Source organism: Triturus cristatus, chromosome 4_1 (genome assembly GCF_964204655.1).
Source record: "Triturus cristatus chromosome 4_1, aTriCri1.1, whole genome shotgun sequence".
Taxonomy (NCBI): Eukaryota; Metazoa; Chordata; class Amphibia; order Caudata; family Salamandridae; genus Triturus; species Triturus cristatus.
Genome location: NC_140585.1, coordinates 1,149,377,240 through 1,149,398,466, shown reverse-complemented (window position 1 = coordinate 1,149,398,466; position 21,227 = coordinate 1,149,377,240). Strand labels below are relative to the sequence as shown.

The following is a 21,227-nucleotide window of genomic DNA, read 5'->3' as shown; positions in this document are numbered from 1 at the left end:
TACATTAATAAAACATTCGAAAAACAAGTAACAATTAAGTACTTTTCCAGAAACAAACAATGAACAGCTAAGCACCATTCTGGATTCAATTTTCGAAAAAAATATGCATTTCCACATATTACCAGTACAGAATATTTCCATATAACAATGTCCAACAATAAAACACAATTCCAGAAACATGCTATCACAATAACAACAAGCATATTAGACACAAGAACGTCACTGAAGAAGGAGAGGCATAGCGAGCATTGGAGAGGCAGAGCGAGGCGCGCGCGCTTGTGCGCATAACCGCAAGCTCTAGGCCGCCACAAGCAAAAGCATGTGGTAGCATTTTCTGGAGCCACACACTAAATGTCTCGCAGAGCAGCGCATGTGCTGGCTCAGCGAGACCTAAAAACGATAAAAATCCACAATACAGTACGTAAAAATCTTCAATTATCAAAATATGCTTGAAAAACAGTTCCTTGATGTCAATAGCTCCGTCTGGGGCTATCACGGTGTTGTGAGCAAACAAATCCAAACAGTTCTGGCTGACCGCGGCGTCGTGGGCCAGCTACGGTGTCGGGAAGACCCGCAAACAGTACCTTTTAGAAATGCAGGGCGTCGGCAACCTCTCGTTGAGCTTTGGAAAGCACGGCATCCGCAGGCGTCGGTTCCGCAGGTCGGCACAGGAGTCGTCGGGCCCTTGAAGTCACACGCGTTGCATATCAAACTCCTCTCTTTTGAAGCAAGGAGCGCTGGCGTTGGCAGGCGTTGGGTGCTCCGGTGCGAAGTGCAGCTGTGCGGCGTGCGGTGCCCTGAAGTCGCGGTGCGAGCAGCGGCTTGGTGGCAGCGTCAGATGGCATCGTCAGTGAGTTTTTACACAACAGTTGAATCATGAGGCACTACCAGAGTATGTGGAAGAAGGTGCCCTCCTACCCACAATCCCTCAGACAGAAAGGCGTATCTTCCCTATTCATTCTATGTAAGACAACCCTGGAATAGGATGCCCTATGTAGTACCTTGAGTTGGATCAGTCTAAATTGTGCCCATATGGCTATCTTCCTGGGACTTTGAATGGCTTCCGTCTAGTCCTCTTCATCCAGGGACCCCATGTCCGTCTCCCAGGACGCCCTCAGACCAACCAAGAGGTCAAGAGAGTTATTCATTATCTTCCTATAGGACATGGAAACTGCTTTACTTTCCAAGGGGGATAAATTAAGAAGATCCCACAGCGGGGTCACCTCCGGCACTTGCTCCCCCTCCTCCATGTGTCTATGAAGGGAGTCTTAGCTGTATATACTTGTCGTGTTCGGACCCCGCCATATCATATTCCTGTTGCAGGTTGTCAAATGACACCATCTCATTTTGTAATGCCCCTGAGGACCCCTACTTCATGTGGATTGTCACTGCACCAGAGCAGGCTCAAGGCCGTCAATTTTCCTACCCAACCTAAATACCTCAACACCTCCCACCACACTCTGACAACTATCCAGATGTGTAACAGCAGTGCGTCCACGGGTGCACCATATTCTTGTAAATATGACGCATCCCAGCATTTTTGAAGTGACACAGCGCAGTACAGCCTAATTGCTTGCAGCGCTGCACCATTTCTTTGAAAATATACCAGTTTTTAGGTCTCGCTTGGCTATCGCGTAAGCGTTCGCACAGCGAGACTTATGTAGGGGCTTCAGAAAATGCTCCCAAAGGCTGCCCAGGCGGATCGGGTGGCGGTTACGTGCACAACCACGCGCATTCCATTTGCCACCAGCCACTTCCTGCGCGTGCGCCGCCTCACGCATTCAGAGAGATTTAGAAAGGGGCACAAGACCTTAGGAATGCGGTTTATGGCCAGTGCATGTGAGGCATTCAAGCGCGAAGCTGGCATCTGGCATCGGACTTGAAAGCAGCAGACTGCTTTCGCCAGCGTGCGCTCGACCTCACTTCCTGCATCCCCTCTTACAACAATTAACTTTCGTTATAACTCACACCCCATATGCTCGTTCCCTCCCACCCTTCCTTTGATGTCCTCTTTTCTTGTTGTTTACAAACCACGCCACACACTGCTGCACGCCACACACTGCTGCACACCACACATTGCTACACGCCGCACACTGCTGCACGCCGCACACTACCGCACGCCACACACTGCTGCATTACACACTGCTGCATTACACACTGCTGCACGCCGCACACTGCTGCACACCGCACACTGCTGCACGCCTCACACTGCTACACGAAACACTGCTGCATGCCTCACACTGCTGCACGCCTCACACTGCTGCACGCCACACACTGCTGCATGCCACACACTGCTCCACGCCACACACTGCTGCACGCCTCACACTGCTGCACGCCTCACACTGCTGCACACCGCACACTGCTGCACACCTCACATTGCTGCATGCCGCACACTGCTGCACACCGCACACTGCTGCACGCCGCACACTGCTGCATGCCACACACTGCTGCATGCCGCTGCACGCCACACACTGCTGCACGGAGCACACTGCTGCATGCTGCACACTGCTGCACGCCGCACACTGCTGCACGCCGCACACTGCTGCACGCCGCACACTGCTACACGAAACACTGCTGCACGCCACACACTGCTGCACGCCACACACTGCTGCACGCTGCACAGTGCTACACGAAACACTGCTGCACGCCACACACTGCTGCATGCCACACACTGCTGCACGCCGCACACTGCTGCATGCCACACACTGCTGCACACTGCTGCATTACTCACTGCTGCATGCTGTACGACACTGCTGCACGCAGCACACTGCTGCACGCAGCACACTGCTGCATGCCGCACACTGCTGCACGCCGCTGTACGCCACACAGTGCTGCATGCCTCACACTGCTACACGAAACACTGCTGCACGCCACACACTGCTGCACGCCACACACTGCTGCACGCTGCACAGTGCTACACGAAACACTGCTGCACGCCACACACTGCTGCATGCCACACACTGCTGCACGCCTCACACTGCTGCACGCCTCACACTGCTGCACGCCACACTGCTGCACGCCACACTGCTGCACGCCGCACACTGCTGCATGCCGCACACTGCTGCACGCCGCACACTGCTGCACGCCGCACACTGCTGCACTCCACACACTGCTTTTATGCGAGTTTATGCTACTGACATTGTAAATGACAATGCCTTTTATTTGTTTTAAAACCAAAACATAAATAAAAGGCATTGTAATTTTATAATGCCAACAGCTCAAACTCTTATAAATGCGAGACCTATTGCATTGCAAATGCTTGTTCACTGTGCAGGCGGCAACCTGCCTGCACTTTTAAAGGGGATTAGTGATTCCCTTGCAGGTGGGTGCAGTGAGTGACTGCACCAGCCTGCATGGGAATGTCTGGGGAATCCACAGGACCTCCTTCCCCCCCTCCTGAGTGCTGCTATCAGGGAGCGTACTGTCAGTGTGCCTCCTGACAGCTTCTTTGCCTCTGCGCCTGCGTCTCTAATACAGCACATCCACAGGACAAAGGGATTCCCTCATTTGCATGGGACCAGGCCCCCATGCAAATGAGGGAACGACCTCTTGCGAATGTGCTGGTGCTGTATGTGCACCAGCACTTTCAGTGTTACAGAAGGGGCCACACAAGCGTTTGCGGCCCCTTTTATAATACCAAAGTGCCATGGGGGCATGCAAAGTGGGCGCAAACGCCTGTAGCTCCCCCGGTGCACTTTATGTAATGTCGATTTTTGGCTGTTTGTGGTCCTGTTTTATAGTCTTCTGCACCAATTTTTACTTTTGTTTTCCCTGATATTACCACAAGCATTGCCTGTAGCAAACTTAAATCCATGCAGTCTTCCATAGCTTGCAAAACACTTATAGAGAGCGTCTTTACAAGTTCAATACGACCCCAATTTGCAAACTGGTCCATTTTTTTATCGATCTCATTCACTATCGGGGGCCACTTTTATTTTGATGCTCGGGCCAACTTGTTGTCCCAGTCCCACCCTACCCGATACCGCTGCCCACCCAAAATAAGATATGTGTATGTGTCACTGTATCTATTCTCACACTTTTCTGCAACAGCACATTCCATAAGGCCAATCCATAAACAACAACCTTTCAAATATGCACATCGAGGGCATCCAGGAGTCCAGCAGGTCTCGCAGGGGCTATGGATAGGGCTACAGACATACCCAAAACTTGGCACCGCATTGCGTCACTGGGAGAATATTATTCAAAGCACTCTGATTGCACACTTAGCGGTCCACGGGTAGTGCAGAGCATCTTTGGTTCAACTCCATGTAACTGAATGAGCACACACAGTAACAGCGACAGTGACAGCAACACTGAAGTCCTGTGTTTTGGGAAATGCACCCTTCTGTGCCTGCCAAACAGGTGTGGAGCATGCACGAGACGTTGGTGACCCATCACCATTCACCCTGCAAACAATCCCCCCCAAAAATAGAAAGGACTAACTCATTGCCAAAGACACAACGATGGCCACAGCAGCTCCTGTGGAGGGGCACACTCTCTGGGTGGTGAAGCCTAAAACATTTTGTGAATGCTTTAGATATTGGACTCCTTGGGAACTCTCCCCACTTTTTTGCAATTGAATCTAGGCCTGGGTAGTGAACTCTGGTCCGTTCGCGGAGTTTTCAGAGTTCTTCCGCTCCAAGGAGCAGGCAGACTTCTGGGAGTGGAGTTTATTCATCGCCCGCCAGCGTTAAGTTGGTGAGCGCGAGCAAGGAAAATCCAACGCTAGACCACCTCCCAGCGAGATTTCTCAATGCGGGCGGTTGGTCGCGATCGCTCGCATTGAGCATTCATACATTCGCGTTGAGGAAGCTGCCGCTCAAGTAGAAAATCTCCTCGAGCGGCAGAAAGAAGTAGTGCCTGCTTGCACTTTGTATGGTGTCATTCGCGCTGATTTTCCAGCACGGGAAAAAACACCCGGCGCTAAGAATCAGAGCAAACAGCACAACCTAACACACTCTGCCGCTTGGGGATCTCTGTGTAGCACAGTGGAGTTTTTTGGTCAATTGGCGGAACTCTGTGAACTTCTCCCAGGCCTAGTGGAAACCACCAATTTGCGCTGAACCACACTACTTAATGCGAGCCATGATCAGAAAGGTTCAAAGTTGCTGAAAACATCCACCATGCCTTTCTCTCTTGCTCTACATTAATTTCCAAGGGAACTTGTACTATAGGGCTCATGATAACATCAACCTATGGCCCATAGCGATCTGCAGCTCCTGCTGCTCTTGTAATGCACTGTTGCCAGAACATTATTGGGAATCGATTAGATATGCCATGGGTGTCAAGGAAACACCCAGGGCCTTCATTGGTGGGTAGGATGGACCTAAAGCGGCCTTGCACCACTCAGTTCTGAGCATATTCATGATTGGTCAACTCTTCCACAGCAGGAAGGAATAAATGGTTCCCTAGTCACAGGTTCCCACCTCTCCTCAAGCCCTAATAGTGCGCTTTGTAAGGGTCCTGCAGCTGCACGCCCCATCGAAGCTCACTGGAAATATCCCAAACCCAGTGATACTACAAGTGCTAATCCTTGTAACCAGAAACTTCTTCCTATATCTAATTATGACCACAGGGATTTATGAAGAAATGTAATTATTGGACATATGTGCTGCTTTGGGATGAATGCCTCCTTGTTACCAAAATAGTGAGTTGCACTAAGACGTTTCTGCCTATAATGTCGCGAGCTTTACCACAGATCTGTAGATTGATTCAGCCTTGGTCTTTCTGTTTCTTTTGACGATGGGCCCTCGGCTGGTCCAGAATCAGTAAATAACTGAGCTTTGTGTCGTATAGTCTTGGTGAGGACTGCTGTCTCCATAGTGCCTATAAGCCCACAGAGGCTAGTCAAGTCTCTCTGAGAGTTCTTAGGAAGATCCTCACATAGCGCCTTCTTAAAATAGTGTGCAACCCCTGGATTTTTACTTTCGATTGTGATATACCTCTGAAAAGTTGCTCTTGGGTTCCAATCTCACGCTCTTGGCTGGGGAGTGAAAAAACACTGATGAAATGTCGCAGTTTTTTAATCCCCGTGACCTCAATGCACCCAGTATGTAAAAACCATCTCACACCAGTTTAAAACTATTGAAATAAAAATCAAGACAAAGGAGAAAATGTTCAGTAAAATAAATTTATGGTTAAATAATTAAAAACTGCAAATAGATACCATCTTATTAGAACCAAAATGGACATGGTAGACACTACTTCTCGATAAATACTCTTCTGAGCCAACAGGTTTCTAACACACTGAACAGGAGGATTGGAGACATTTAGGGCACAGATGGCGTGAAAGCATGCTACACGGCCTTTGAACTGGCCATAGCTTCTTCCGCCATTGTACGCCCTGGTCTTGCTAAGTCTTGCTTCTCCAGTGCCAGCCTCACCATGCTTAGGAGTGCTGCCTCTAAATTCCTCTTCCTGTGAATGTCCTAAAATAAACCTTTCAGGAGATGGGTGACAGGACCTCGTTTAGGAAATAGTGAGAAACCATGGTTGCCCCCGCGAGGACAGTGGTGATGATGTCTATATAAGGCGAGTGATGTAGGTAGATTTCATGGCAGCGGGGTGATGGGATCTATGTGAGGAGGTGGGTGTGGGACCAGAGAGACCCCAAGGCAGGCTTCAAGGAGAGGGACGATGGGATCTCTGCGAGGAAGCAAATGTTGTGGGCAGATTCTTTATGGAGGAAGATAAGAAGAAGACTCTACAGCAACCCTTGAAGATCGGCATGTGGGTATATAGACGTCAGTCCAGCCCACGCGGATAGGAGTGGTGTGACCTGTGTGAGGAAGCGTAGGTGGTGGGCAGAGAGATGCTCCATGGCAGCCCATGGAAAAGGGAATAATGGGATGCATGATGGAGGTAAGGGATTTTGGGGGGGAAACCAAACACCAAGGTAGCTTATTAGGAACAGGTTGTGAAAAAGAGTGCAAATAGCCATTGAGTTCACAAGGATTGTAGTGCTTGATGATTTGAGGTTCTATGATAGGCTGAGAGGCGAGGAATATGAGAAGGAGTGAGACCTCTGGATAGGCCAATAGGGTAAGGATGGCAGGAGTGAGCGATATGCGTAGTTTGGAATGGTCAGAATTTAAAGAGGCAGCTGCAAATACTCCAAGAAGAGAGTTGTGAGAGTATATGAGTTGAGTCTCATGGATCATTTTGGTCTCCATGCTGGGGACCGTAACATGGGGTCTCTGGCTGGACTTTCACGTATTTTTGTGGTCGAATTCTGCCTTTCCTAAGAGGTTTATTTCAGTGACTTCAATCTCTTTAAAACAATGTACCTCCTTTTCAAGAGCAAAAACAGAAATCCTATCCCTCCTCTGCAACACCTTAATGTTTCGTTCACACTGTGTTAGAAAACATAGGCTCTCAAAACATATACATAAGACAATATAGAAAAAATACATTTAAATACTTAGATATACAGTTTGCACGTGACTTTGAACAGTGTAAAAAATAACACAAAGGCTAATTTAAACATTTGGTACAAATGGTTTAAAATTAAAAAAACAACGCTCCGTTAAGAAGCCATAACTTAGCCAAGAGCTCCCTTTGTGAAGCTGATATTGTGTAAACCTTCATAAAGTTCATTCCCAACCCCCTAAAGAGGGAAAATCTCTGTTTCGGTCCATCGCTGCAGCTTGGCTGCTATCCCTACCTTAGCTGTCATCTCTGAATGGCAACAGTATCATTTGACGTCTCGACTAACTCAAAGAGCTTTAAACATCATTTTCAAATGATTTAAAATATTTATACATATATATATATATTTCTATATATAGCAGGTTAATTTAAAACTTGATGACTTTGCAATCTAAACATCTGCGCAACTTGAGAAAGGCAGGCTCCAACGTGTCACACAGAGGCGGGTTCTAAAATAGCCTGTATATCCTGGGAGACTGGCACCGAAAACTAAAGACAAGAACCCACCAACTGATAAGTTAGAGAGGGATGCCTCAAAATTCGTCACTGGTCATAGACCGCAGACTTAAGATACGAGATATTCCTCTTGTCTTTGCCTTGCCAACTAAACTTGTTGAGTATTGTGATCCTCACCCAATGTTGGTACTGTGCTGAGACTGTAAACTGTGCTGCAGCATACCCTCAATAAAATCAATGCTATAGAGGGGCATGTATACCCATTTATGCACCACGCAACCACCTCCCCGACCCTTGTCCATCCTGGGCACATGTCCATAACTGCCTTAGAATGACCAGGAGACACCCCTGTTGGTCATGTGGCTTATCGCCACTCTTCAAATGATGTGGCTTGTGAACATCTTTGTTCTATGGCGGCAGGATAATTTTTCCAGCAGTTTGGGGAAGGGGCTTCCTCTGAAGTTTTGCGCTTTGTTCTCGTTGATGTGCGCTCTCTGTCCCGCCATGCCTTTCGGCACTCTCAGAGGTGCTTCCTGATTCTGTACTGTCCCGTTCCAGTGTGGGGCATTGCTGTATTTCACGGAGGTCATCACACCACCCTGGCACCCCTCACTCGTTGAACTTGTGCATATCTCCATATAACTGGTAGTTTGGCTGTGAGGCCTCGTTCAGGTGTCCGCAGTCAGTGCCGCACTTGCACGACTGGATGGTCATGACGTTCTTGGAAAAGGTGTCGCCATCATGGCAGCGGAAGCGCACGCTGACGGTGCGGGTCTGCTGAGGTACGCAGCAGCGATCATCAATGCAAGTGCCGCAGAAGTTGGGCTGGTACCGCTGGACGCTCTTGCAGCCGGCGTAGGTGTAGCGTATTGGCTCCCGGGGCTTGTGGGTTTTCAGGCACTTTTTGCCCTTCTGAAAGGTCAATAGAAATTGTTTAAGTCAAACACTTCATTTTACACTCATGGAAGAATTTATCTTTGGCTACATTTTTCTAAGCCCAACTGACAATAATCTATTTCCTACAAGGCAGTATTTAAGTATAAAAAGATTATTAAGTGAATATATAACCCAAGATCTGGCTCATTATCTTTGAGAAGCCAACAGAGAGAGGATGGAATTTGGCCAACCTCCACAACTGCTCTCTGTATTCAGTGTGATGGAAGGTTGCACAACTGCAACCCTGGCTGTGTGTCTTCTGCCTGAGGGAAACCTATATGCCCGATGCTTGTGTTGTCCGTTCCATGATTAAAATAGTGCTACTGCTGCCGGTGTTGTATATGGCACATGTATTTGAAGCTTGCACTCCTTCTGTCTGCATTGTATCTATTACGTGTGTGAGGGAGGGGTGTGCTATGCTGCTTGCACTGTACCTGTTGTATGTGATGGAATCCTGTGCTGTAACTGTTGTGTGTCACGTGTGTGAAGGACACCTGCACTACTATGTGCACAATATCTGTTCTCTGTGTACAGGAGGCTTCTGTCGCTGCTGCCTGTCCTATACCTGTCCAAACTGTTCATATTCTATTTGAGAGGAAGGCTAGTGCTGCTGCTTATGCTGTACATTTTATGTGCAACTGTGTCAATTAAGGAAGCTTGTTCTGGTGCGGGCTGTGCTGTGATGTGCTGTGCCTGCTCTGTGTGTATGTGTGTGTCTTTAGGTTTGCACCGCTGCTGTTTATAAATTACCTGGTTTGTGCATGTGTGGGAAGCTTGCCAAACCATCCTCACTATAGTGTCTCTGTATTCGAGTATATATGCATTGCTCATAATGTACTTTGTGCACCCGACATCTATTATCTTCTTACCTTTAGCTTGGCGAAGTTGGGGCGACTGCAAGGCCGAATAGTGCACAGACGCGTTTCCTTCACCAGTTTACACATCGGGTTGTTGTTGGTGACCCGAGTAGACAGCCCCATCCCGCAAGTCTTGGAGCAAGAAGACCACTCCGTCGTTTGGGTAAGACATTTTCTCTGCCCAATATTTCGGCTTTCGAAGAGCGGTCTCCAGGCTAGAAAATAAAAACAAAACAACATTGCTATTGGGTGTTGTGGCCAATGGAAATAGCAAATCACCATCTATTGACATCCGCAATACTCATTTCAATACCATCCTTTGTTTACTCCCCATTAGAAAACATTTGTGTACCTTGGGCAATGCCGCCCGAGAGAAGAACCAGGAGTCAGAAAACCCAAGAGCAGACAGCATTATAGCCTTGCTTAAAGCTTGTATTGCTCTCTTCAGAGTGTGACTCACCCCTTCCCACTGCCCGATCCTAACTGGAAGCTAGCCATGGAGTCTGGCTGTCATTGGTCGGAGAATAGAGGACTAGTTTGTTAATTCGTGCTTGGAAATTCTGAGTTAAGGATTTATGGCTGGCATTTCAACTTTCTTGAGGTAGGAAAACAGCGCCATCTTTAATGTGCCTTCAGTCGCTCCTGAATAACCGTCTGATTTGCTAAAAATGTAACTTGTGTGTGGTGTTAGTCTTAGATCTTCCACCCCCTGTTCCCCCGTCTCATGAGTCCTGCTTTCCATCTTTCCCACACCTACCGACCCCTACATGGAAACTCAAAAAGGGAGATTACTCTTGTATTCTACTTTGTTATTGGTTGATGGCACCTCTTTTGTGATCATTACCTAGAATTTTACATATGGCTTAAGAAAAGTGCATCAAAATACCCCAAGGAGCTTTCTACTGAGGTGGTGCATATGTAGTGTCAGGTGGGAAACAAGACAGGAAGCTCAAAGCACATATCACTGAAGCATCCATTTTTAAATATATTTGTTAGCGCTCACTCCCCGGTGCTACCAGGTCGCTTGCCGACTGATTTTAGATTTAAAATGGTTCCTCTCACAAAACTACTGGAGATGGAAAAATACACCCAAAAATCCAATAGAAAAATGATGAATGTAAAAAACTCCAGTGCGCTGATACCATATGTGTTAATGTCTCAAGCCAGTGGCTGTAGTTCAAGAGCAAAAGAAGCCAATGTTTAAAGGAGACTGATCCAAGGCCCTCCAAATGTGTGTAGGAGACAATATGCTTGTCATGAATGGTGCAAATTCAATGTTTGTCAAATCTAAAAAAAAAAGGCCCTGGTGATTAATTATCCTAGTGTTTTGCACAGTATAGGCATACACATGCCTACGCTTGCATTTCGGCAAAGAACAATGGGGCATTGCCTGGGAAGCAGTGCCTGGCTTAGCAAATTCTTTCTAGTGGGAAAAACAACTAATTTACCTGTTTGGTTCTTTTCTGTTTTTAGGACCATCTATGCTTCTCAGAGCAATGGTGCATAATTACAGTCTGCTCAGAAACCAGAGAATTTACTAGAGTCAACTGAGTTACGCAGTGTTCAGTGCACCAATTTAACAGATGCATTACATTGATTTACAAAAATATATTTATATACATTTTCAGGTAGATTGTAGGTCAAAATCTATGCATCTGCCTATCACAATAAGCACAACAGGATCTAACCCTTTTAGCCTTGACTCCCCGGGTTACCAAATGTAGGGATGGCCAGCAGTCTGTCAGGGAGACAGAAAGTGATGGCAAAAAGTAGTGATGGGAAAGGAAGTCTTGAGACAGTAAGTGAAGAGTCCGGAAGCAATGGAATAGAAAGTGATGGGACAGGAAGTTACTGTACAGAAAGGGGTGTCGCTTAGATAAGGGGCCAGGGCATGAACACTCACCAGGCATGTTCTTCCAGTGGCTGTCTTTGCCCACATAGATAAGCTCATTGCTGTTTACTTTGTTTCCCAGCACGTCCTCTGTCACCACTCCAAACTTCTTCGGCCCCTTCAGGCACACAAACTTCTTGCAGCACTGGCCGGGCACGCTGACCAGGCGGGGGTGGGGGCACTTGAGAGTGTTGAGCGGAAGTTCCTGGGGGCAGAGTGGGGAGCAGCCTACAGCTCCATCAATGCAGGTACACTGGTGCTTGCAGCTTGGCTGAAAGTTCTCGCCGTTCTGGTACATGCGTCCATTGTACTCGCAACTCCGGCCCTCCTGTTTGGCTACAAAGAGACAAAATGAGAAGCCACCCTTAGTACATCTCAAAGCAAGCAGCAAGAACAGTAGCATGGTGACCAGCGGCCTAGTGCAACCAAGGCCAAATAATTTGAATCCAGAAATGCCCACTACAGTCACTTTGCTTGATCAGCAAATTCTCACAACAGAACTTTTGAGATGGTCATGTGACTGAAGATCTAGCCAATGGCTGCATCCGAAGAATGTCAGAAAGGAGACATTGCCCACACCTGATTGAACTCTAACTGTCCTTGAATATGGTGATAAGCATTGGTTCTGATTCATCTCTGCGTATAAATTCCAACACAAAATGGCAGCTATTGGGAATGTGGAACCAAACCCAACTCGCCCAAAGAGTTTGAGAGGTTGAACTCGGACAACAGGGGACCCCCTAATTATACTTTAAGGTGGTGGAAAGGGCAAATACCTAAAATCCAGCTCAACCTCTATGGAAAACACATTTAACGAAAAACACATTTACCACAATCTATAAAAATAAAAATAAATCTCTTTATTTTATTCACATAATTTCAATGCTTATCCAGAAGCACTTTTCTTCCTTATTGCTCCTGCTCTTTTGAAGTCTGCCTTTAGTTATAACTCTCTCCCCACCCCAGCGCCAAGACGCCACGTGCACGATCAAGACTTAAAAAGGTAGGGTGACTGCGGGCGGACAAGGGGTAGACTTGATTCACGGTCAGACTGGTTCAATGTCTGGAAAACACCCTTGGGGTGCTCTGTCAGTCCAAACAACCCGCCCGCCCGGCCAGAGACTCCCCGTTGGCCCAACTGCCTGACAGCCCGACTCCTACTCAACCAAGGTGACGCATCACGTTTCGGCAGACTCCATTTTCAAAGGGAAGGGGGGAGGCCTTGGTCGTGAATAAAGGTTTCAGTGAACTTGACCTCCTCTCCTCTCTGTGCGTGCCCCATACACTGCCCCCTTTAGAACCTAGACAGCTGGATGCTGCCAGCAGGGGGAGGGGTGGCACGCGAGGCTTTAAATAACCTCTGGAAAACAGGATGTCTCCTGGGGAGGAAGGGGCGATCGCGTTACTGAAGCAACCTTGTCTGGCTCCACTGACGTCCCCCACTCCCGGGACTGGGAAGGGGTTCAGGACGATGGTGGGGGCGACCTAGACACAGAGCTGAAAATACAAGGCATCTGTCACAAGAACTCCACCAGTGTACCCACACTTCAGCACCCCTCCGGCTAGCGTTTAAACGCCACAAGTCCAAAAGCCACGGAAGAGAAAGGGTGGGGAGAATGCCCACGTGGGAATGTTTATTTGAATGTTTGCTGTTTTTGCTAAGGGGGTTAGACTGGGGCTACTAGATAGCATGATATACAAGAACCTATGTGAACATGCCACAATATCATTTGAAATAGCTAAACATGTATGTGGTAATATTGGGGTGCACAGTTTCGAGATTACTTTTTGGGGCTGTGTGGACACTTCCATAACCTTTCAGGGAGCAGCAGTGCAAGCATCCCTAGGTAAAAGCACAGAGCCTGTGCAGGCAGCAGCAGCCGTGCAAACTTCCTTCTCATGCAGAACAGATACTTAAGGAGCAGCAGTGCAATCTTCCTTCTCACACAGAACAGCTACTTAAGGAGCAGCAGTGCAAGCATCTCTGAAAAACAGCAGAGTCTGTGTGAGTGGCAGTGCAAGTATCTTTCTCACACGGAACAGATACTTAAGGAGCAGCAGTGCAAGCTTCCTTCTCACACGGAACAGGTACTTAAGGAGCCGAAATAAAGGAATTACTGTAGAATAGCGCAGAGCCTGTGCAAGCTTCCTTCTCACAAAGAACAGCTACTTAAGGAGCAGCAGTGCAAGCTTTCTTCTGACATGGAACAGCTACTTAAGGAGCAGCAGTGCAAGCTTCCTTCTGACACGGAACAGCTACTTAAGGAGCAGCAGTACAAGCTTCCTTCTGACACAGAACAGCTACTTAAGGAGAAGCAGTGCAAGCTTCCTTCTGACACAGAAGAGCTACTTAAGGAGCAGCAGTGCAAGCATCCCTGAAAAACAGCAGAGTCTGTGTGAGCGACAGTGCAAGCATCCTTCTCACACGGAACAGATACTTAAGGAGCAGCAGTCCAAGCTTCCTTCTCACACGGAACAGATACTTAAGGAGCAGAAATAAAGACATTACTGTAGAATAGCTCAGAGCCTGTGCAAACTTCCTTCTCACACAGAACAGATACTTAAGGAGCAGCAGTGCAAGCATGCCCGAATAACAGCACAGAGTCTGTGTGGGCGGCAGTGCAAGCAACCTTCTCACACGGAACAGATACTTAAGGAGCAGCAGTGCAAGCTTGCTTCTCACACGGAACAGATACTTAAGGAGCAGCAGTGCAAGCTTCCTTCTCACACGGAACAGATACTTAAGGAGCAGCAATAAAGGCATTACTGTAGAATAGCGCAGAGCCTGTGAGGGCAGCAACAGCAGTGCAAGCTTCCTTCTCACATAGAACAGATACTTAAGGGGCAGCAATGCAAGCATCCCTGAAGAACAGCACAGAACCTGTGCGGGTGGCAGCAACAGTGCAAGCTTCCTTCTCACACATACTTGAGGAGCAGCAGTGCAAGGCTGCCTCATACCATAACAGTAGTGTAGATCCGGAATATCATGCATTGAATATGGAGTAGCAACAATATCGTGACCACAATATCGGGCACAGGTAAGCACATATGGATTTTTTATACCTAACTCCACATAGATGCACCTTGTTGTGTACGTACACACACACACGTGCACACGCGCACACATACAAACATATCTTGAAGGTATGCATATGTGACATTAAGAATAGTAAATCTATACTCATCTATATGAACTTGCCTCCTCAATATTTTAGTTTTCAATATTCTGGTCACGATACTATGGCCACTCAATAGTCTAAACTTGATATTCCAGAATACAGCCATAACAGGTAACATATGCAACAGTGCAAGCTTCCTTCTCACACAGAACAGCTACTGAAGGAGCAGAAATGCAACCTTACACCACACAAACAAGCGGCAGTGTGAAGGCAATAGCAGTACTAGCTTCTACATCTCTCTTTCTCTCACATAGACACACAGGCAAACACACACATACAAGAATGCAAGTGTACCTCACTCACAGAAAAGATACTATGCAGACAGCAGCAGCACAAGCATCATTAACACACAGAATAGACAATGCAGACAACATAGTGCAAAATCCCCTCCCACATAGAACATATAGGCAAAGGCAGCAACAGTGCAAGCTTCCATCACACTGAAAATATGTACAGTGCAAGCTTCACGAACACAGGAAAAGTGTTGTGCAGCCAGCAGCACGGAAAGTGCCTTTAACACAAAAAGCAAGAACTGTAAAGGCAATGGCAGTACTAGAACATATAGACCGCAGGCAGCAGCAGTGCTACTTCTGTTCCACACATAACATGTAGAGCGCCGGCAGCAGTGTTGCAACCATCCACCACAGGCAGAACAAATACTGTGCTGGTAGTATCAATGCGTGCTTCAGTCATATAGAGAAGAGAAACTGTGCAGACAATAGCAGTGCGATACCCCTGCCATACACAGAGCAGACAATGTGCAGACAGCAGCAGTGCAAGCTTCACTCGCATAGAGAATAGACACTGTGCAGGCAGCGGCAATGCAGCGCTCCTAAGTAGGCCGTAACAGGGGACTTGAGGGCGCTAGTTTTCAAACAAGTTTCGTAACAATGGTACGGGTATGTGTTGAAGCAGAGGTGTGAGGGTGCAACCGAGACAAGTAACCAATGGCTCCGAAGTCTTCGGGTGCCACGTTTTCTGAAGAGTGGGCCTGCAGCTTGAGTGGGCTTGTGAGTGAATGATGCACAGATGCCCAAGGTGTTTGAGTTCTGGTCTTTGGTAAGAAGGTGGCTGAACCCAGCACGAATTTAAGAAGCAGAAGAAGCAAAAGCGAGAACTCCATTGCTTGCTTTTTTTGGCCAAATATGAGGTGCCGTGATCTCCTATTGGCTATTCTAGAATCTTCTGGACGGACCATACAAAACTGGCAAAATTCAAGGGGCAGGTGGATTCAGTCCCATCACCCACTCACACGACAGTGCAATGATCTCCTTTGAAACTTCCCCCAAAATGCCCCCCCCCCCTCAGAAAAGGACCCCAGCCAGGGCCGTGGCGAGAACTCGGGACAGAAGGAACGTGCTGAGACTGTGGCGGACAGAAATAAACACCCATCTTCAAAGGGTTGGTGCTGGGTGAAATGTCCTGCATACCTGTTTGGAATATCACCCGTCATTGCCACCCTCTGCCACCCTCATCCACTTTTAGACCTTGCTGCTCATTCTCTGGATGAAGGCCCACTCACATGGCTCTCTGTACCCTGCGAGCCCTGGGGGCTCTACCATAACACTGAGTGCAGGAGACCCACCAGCAGCTTGTCAACTAGCACTATGCTGTGCTGACTACCACTATATGGTCAAGATAAGTATTTATAGGTAAGGAGAGAGTTACTATTCTTCAGACAGACAGACAGACAGACAGACAGACAGACAGACAGACAGACAGACAGACAGACAGACAGATAGATAGATAGATAGATAGATAGATAGATAGATAGATAGATAGATAGATAGATAGATAGATAGATAGATAGATAGATAGATAGATAGATAGATAGATAGATAGATCTGGCTAGCGCTACACTGGGATCTTCATACTCTGGCCAGGGGAGTGCTGGTGTCTGCAGGGTCGGGGTAGAGGGGTGCTGGTGTCCTGGGATGCTCCTACGATGGGGTCTATAAACAGCTTCACGACGCACCCACTCCAGAGGCCAGACCTTTTGAGATCTGGGACAGACATCGCTGACATTGAACCTCAACTCCCGTCTGTTGGTGTGCGGGATTCAGCACGTGGACACCACGCCTTGGCTCCCCCCTCCCCCGCCTCTAATGGTAGAACCCCAACCCTACACGTTCTAAGGTGAGAGATAGGATGTGTCTCCAGGTCATGCGGGAGAAGAAAGACTTCTGTGGAAAACAACTGTAAGTCCAACGCGACTGACCCCACCCTCTAAAAACTGCAAATAAAAACAAAAGATGGCGCGAACGTCGCCTCCTGGACTCACCTCGGCAGATGCCCCTGGCAGCCAGCGGGTCGGCGCCCAGGTTGCACTCCAGCCCCTTGTGGTGGTCGCAGGGCCGCAGGCGGCTGCAGTCGTCGTTCAGTTGCCCAGCGCAGGTCTTGCAGCAGCCACACGAGTCCAGCACCAGGCTAACCCCAGGGGCGCAGCGGGGCGGCCTCGGGGGGCAGGTACACTCCTTGGGGCAAGTGCAGGACACCTAGAGGGGGAAAGGAAAGACACAGAGGGAGTCACAATACAGCAGCTTCCAAGAGCATCTGAAATGACGAGTGGATTGTGGAATGGTGACCAGCTAACAATCTGCCGAAGGTCACTCGGTGTGTCAGCGGGGGTACCGCTCAAGGCCTGTAATTGCCGGATCCAGCTAATTACCTTCATCACCAAGGCTGCATTCCTCTCTACTTTCCGCTTGTGGGACCCCCTAACTCTCGCCTACTTTACAGAGTGGCTGCCTGCCACATTCTTGTGTCGCGGTGTAATTCGCATATCTGGGAACGTTTAAACTGTTGTTGTTCTAATGAAGGGGTGGCCTGTACCATGTGGTGGGGCAGAAGGAAGAGTGCTCAGGGCCTGCTTCTGTACCTGACCTTTTATTGGTAGCCAAGTCTTATTCCCAACACCCCGTCATCCTTTGCTCCCCTCTGTTCTTCTACAGTCCCATGTCACGGCAGTCTTCTCTCCTCGTCATTTCATGATTTAGATGCGCCCCCCCCCCCCCCTCTTCTCTATCACCTCCACCCTGCGCTCTCAGTCACGCCTCTCCATCAACTGTAGGTGCACGTGTCCCCATCACCCTGCACGCGCCCACCCCCCGCCATAATGCACGTGTATCTATTCCCCACCACGTCGCTCCCCCGCCCCCACCATAATGCAGCGCCCGCCGACACACACGTCTGCACGCCACATTCACATGAATCTCCACCACTCCCAGGCACCCCCATGTCCCCACCTGCAAACACACACACACGTCTCCAGCGCTCCATGCCTCCATCCCACCACTGATGCGAGCCAACACTCTGCAGCCAGGCTCCATTAGCGACTGCTATCTGATCGTGTTACCTTACTGACAAACACACATATGGGTTTTTATTTAACCGACTCAAAAACGCGTAACAATTGTAGTAAACTATAATTTTGTGAGCATTGTTGCTGTTGCGTGCTTGTGAAATGACGTAATACAAGTATTTAAGCAGCCTCTTCTTACGCAAGGTGAGCTCTGGGCGACGTTTACTCCAGCTGTGTGACTAGTGTGGGTGTTTATTGAGGATCCCTAAATTGAAGTATAATTTTAACAGTCTGAGCAAAGCTAATCATACCCTTCACAGCATGCTGTGTGTTGGTGATCATATATAGCACCAAACGTAAAACACCGAAGAGGCAGACTGAATGAAAGTCAGGTTGGGCTGGGGCAGAGCCAGTCAGTGACATATGTCAGGAGAGCTGGATATGCGACTGACTGTGGCCACCCCCAGCTGTCATTCAGTGGCAGCAGCCTGGCTTGAAGTCTGTAGATTTCCCCAACAAACCGGCCGAGCCTCTGCAATCTTGCATTTCCAGCCCAGGGTTTTCTGAGAGAGGAACTGTCCCTGGCTTACACAGGTAGCTAGTGTGCTCTGAGTTAGTAAACTGGCAGCGTGGAGACCTAAGTGCATGCGACGAACCTAAGCCACCCAAAAAGGAGGAATGAAAAAGCACATGTGGGTCGCTCCTCAGTAGATCCTTTTCTACAGTAATAGACTTATATGTTATGTTATTTAGGCTTTTAAAGCGCACTTTTACCCAAGTGTGTCCTGGCACTGAACACTGTCTCGGCTTTTCTTGTCAGTTTACAGATAATGAGACGCAGGAAGAGGAGAAAGAAGGGTTTACGTGTGGGAGGGACAAGCCCCTACCTTTAAAAGTGAGGACACATGTGTGGCTTTCTCTAAAGAGATGTTGTTTCTGTTCCCGCAGGTTTTATTTAGAGTCCACTCTTCTGAATGTGAAGGCGCCAACAGATTTGGCGCCTGTTTTTGTTGGCTTGGAAACGAGTGGCTCCTGCAGCAAAAAGGGATTCACAGGCTGTGTCCCGGGCACTTCGCTCCCTTCCCAGACTCTAACCCCCATTCATGTACACGTCTCGCAGATCCCTAGACGCATGTCTCCACCACCAACACATGCACACGTATCCTTCACCCCAGGCGCACATTTCCATCTCTCGCGCTCTCTCCCCCTCTCCCTCTCTCTCTCTCTCATACACCCTGCAGACACACACATAGGCACCCCTCAACTGCTGACACACGTCTCCATCACCCCAAGGTACACATGTACTTTTCGAGCACACCATAGACACACACGTGTCTCCATCTCCCATAGGCACATGCAAGTGAACAATGGCCCGCGTGGACAAAATTAAGTGTAGATACACACACACGACACATGTACCCCATTGGCATGTACACATTATCCTGCATGACTAATAAATACATGCCTCGCCGGCCCATGTTCATAAACATAATTACAGATGTACCTTTGTATCTCCGAGTGTACACACATGGTACACTTCTCCTTCACATTTCATTGCACACAACCCTTTTGTGCCACACGTGTGTACACACTTGCCTCTGACAGCTACTGGTCTACACACACTCTTCATCGCCCCCAGGTACTCCTAAACGACACATACATGCCTTATGCCTCGCAGGTGTTCACACTTTCCACGCGACTGCATAATACCGGTGCACATGTCTCAATTACCCCCAGATACACATGGGCCCATCACCTCCCCACTACACAACTGCCTCCGTCCCCCAAAGAGGTACATTATTTGCACCCCTTGCCTCGATGAACCATAAACATTTTTTTTGCAGGTTTATATAGCAGGAACTGGAGCGCTTTGCTTTACATGAGTACCTATTACATTACATAAAGACACATTCATTTTTAGTAGGCACAGGAAGATGAAGCGATTTGCCCAGAATCACAGGATGTTGAGCCGACGCCGAGACTCGAACCTAGTTCCCCAGTTCCAAAGTCGGCAGCTCTGGCCGTTAAGCACACATGACGAGTGTCTCTGTTGCAACATCTGTACTCGCATTGCACACATACAACTCCGTGACCCAGGTAAGCAGGTGTGCGCACGTGGCACACCTGTGCCTCCATTACTTCCCATCTTTGTCTGCCACTCCAGAAACACGCTTGCCTCCGTTTCCCACGGGAGGCGCACCCTCGCCGCCGTGCACCCGCAGGGAATAGTGAATAATTCAGAGTACTCACCAGCGCCATGCACACCGCCAGCAAGTGAAGCAGCACGGCCACGGAGTCCATCCTTGAGTCAAAGTGAGGTGCTGCGCGCCCGAGTTCCTCCCTCTGATAGTAAATCAGCGCGAGACGGTGAACGGATGATCAAAAATGAAACCCAAAAATAAGCCCAGGTAACCGACGTGAATCCGGTGGGTGGCTCCTGGTCCGCAGCGAGTTCTGCTCTGAGCCTGCACTCAGCCTGTCCTGTATATATAGGGGCCGGCATACCTCAGCCGTGCCCGCCCCCCGCCTCGGGCACAGCTCCAGCCCGGGCGCAGCCAAGATCAACCCCTGCATCTGAGCAGACATTCCTGGGAGGAGGCGGGGCCCGCTCAATGGGGCCATTCATAAAATCCAACAGAAGCCAGCGCACACGCCGGGCCAGCCAGGGATGGGGGCAGCCCCCCAATACACAGGCGCGTTCATGACCAGCCACAGGGGTACGGGGTGTCAGTGGGGGCCTGTGGGAAGGAGATGGGGCAACGGAGGAGGAGGCGTGCGGGGGGACCCCAATACACAGAGAGTATTTATACCCAGACATACCAGCGCAGGAGTTTGGGGAGCCTGACGGAATAATGGATGAGGGACACATTTAAGGGCCACCCCCAGGCACCAAGAGGAGGTAGGAAGAGACAGTGAGGACTAAAAGAGGCAGGGGTGTGAGGAGAAGAAATTGGGGTGCTGGGGGTGAACTTCAGGGGCATGGCCACTATACACTGGCAGTTAGCCCTAAAGGACGAGGAGTCGGTGGGGGAGGCGATGTGAGGGGAAAGGGGCAATGAGGGGGTGATGGCCAACCCCAGCGTGCCAGCCCCTAGTACACAAGGCGCTTTTATAGCCAGCCATTCGGGGTCCAGAGGGTGGGGGCTAGACCCGAAGATGGAGAATTCTGGGGAAAAGGG

At 48.9% G+C, this 21,227-nt stretch overlaps 1 protein-coding gene across 1 annotated transcript; it reads right to left on the bottom strand.

Moving 5' to 3' along the window:
* Window positions 1-6,112: 6,112 nt before the first annotated feature.
* LOC146856227 (CCN family member 1-like) lies at window positions 6,113-20,509 on the bottom strand. Its single transcript, XM_085654289.1, has 5 exons — window positions 20,299-20,509; window positions 17,029-17,242; window positions 11,581-11,904; window positions 9,690-9,892; window positions 6,113-8,796 (listed from the first exon to the last, which is right to left on the bottom strand). Exons 1-5 carry the CDS (start codon window positions 20,347-20,349, stop codon window positions 8,494-8,496), a joined length of 1,095 nt encoding a protein of 364 aa, XP_085510415.1. The 5' UTR covers window positions 20,350-20,509; the 3' UTR covers window positions 6,113-8,493.
* Window positions 20,510-21,227: the final 718 nt, after the last annotated feature.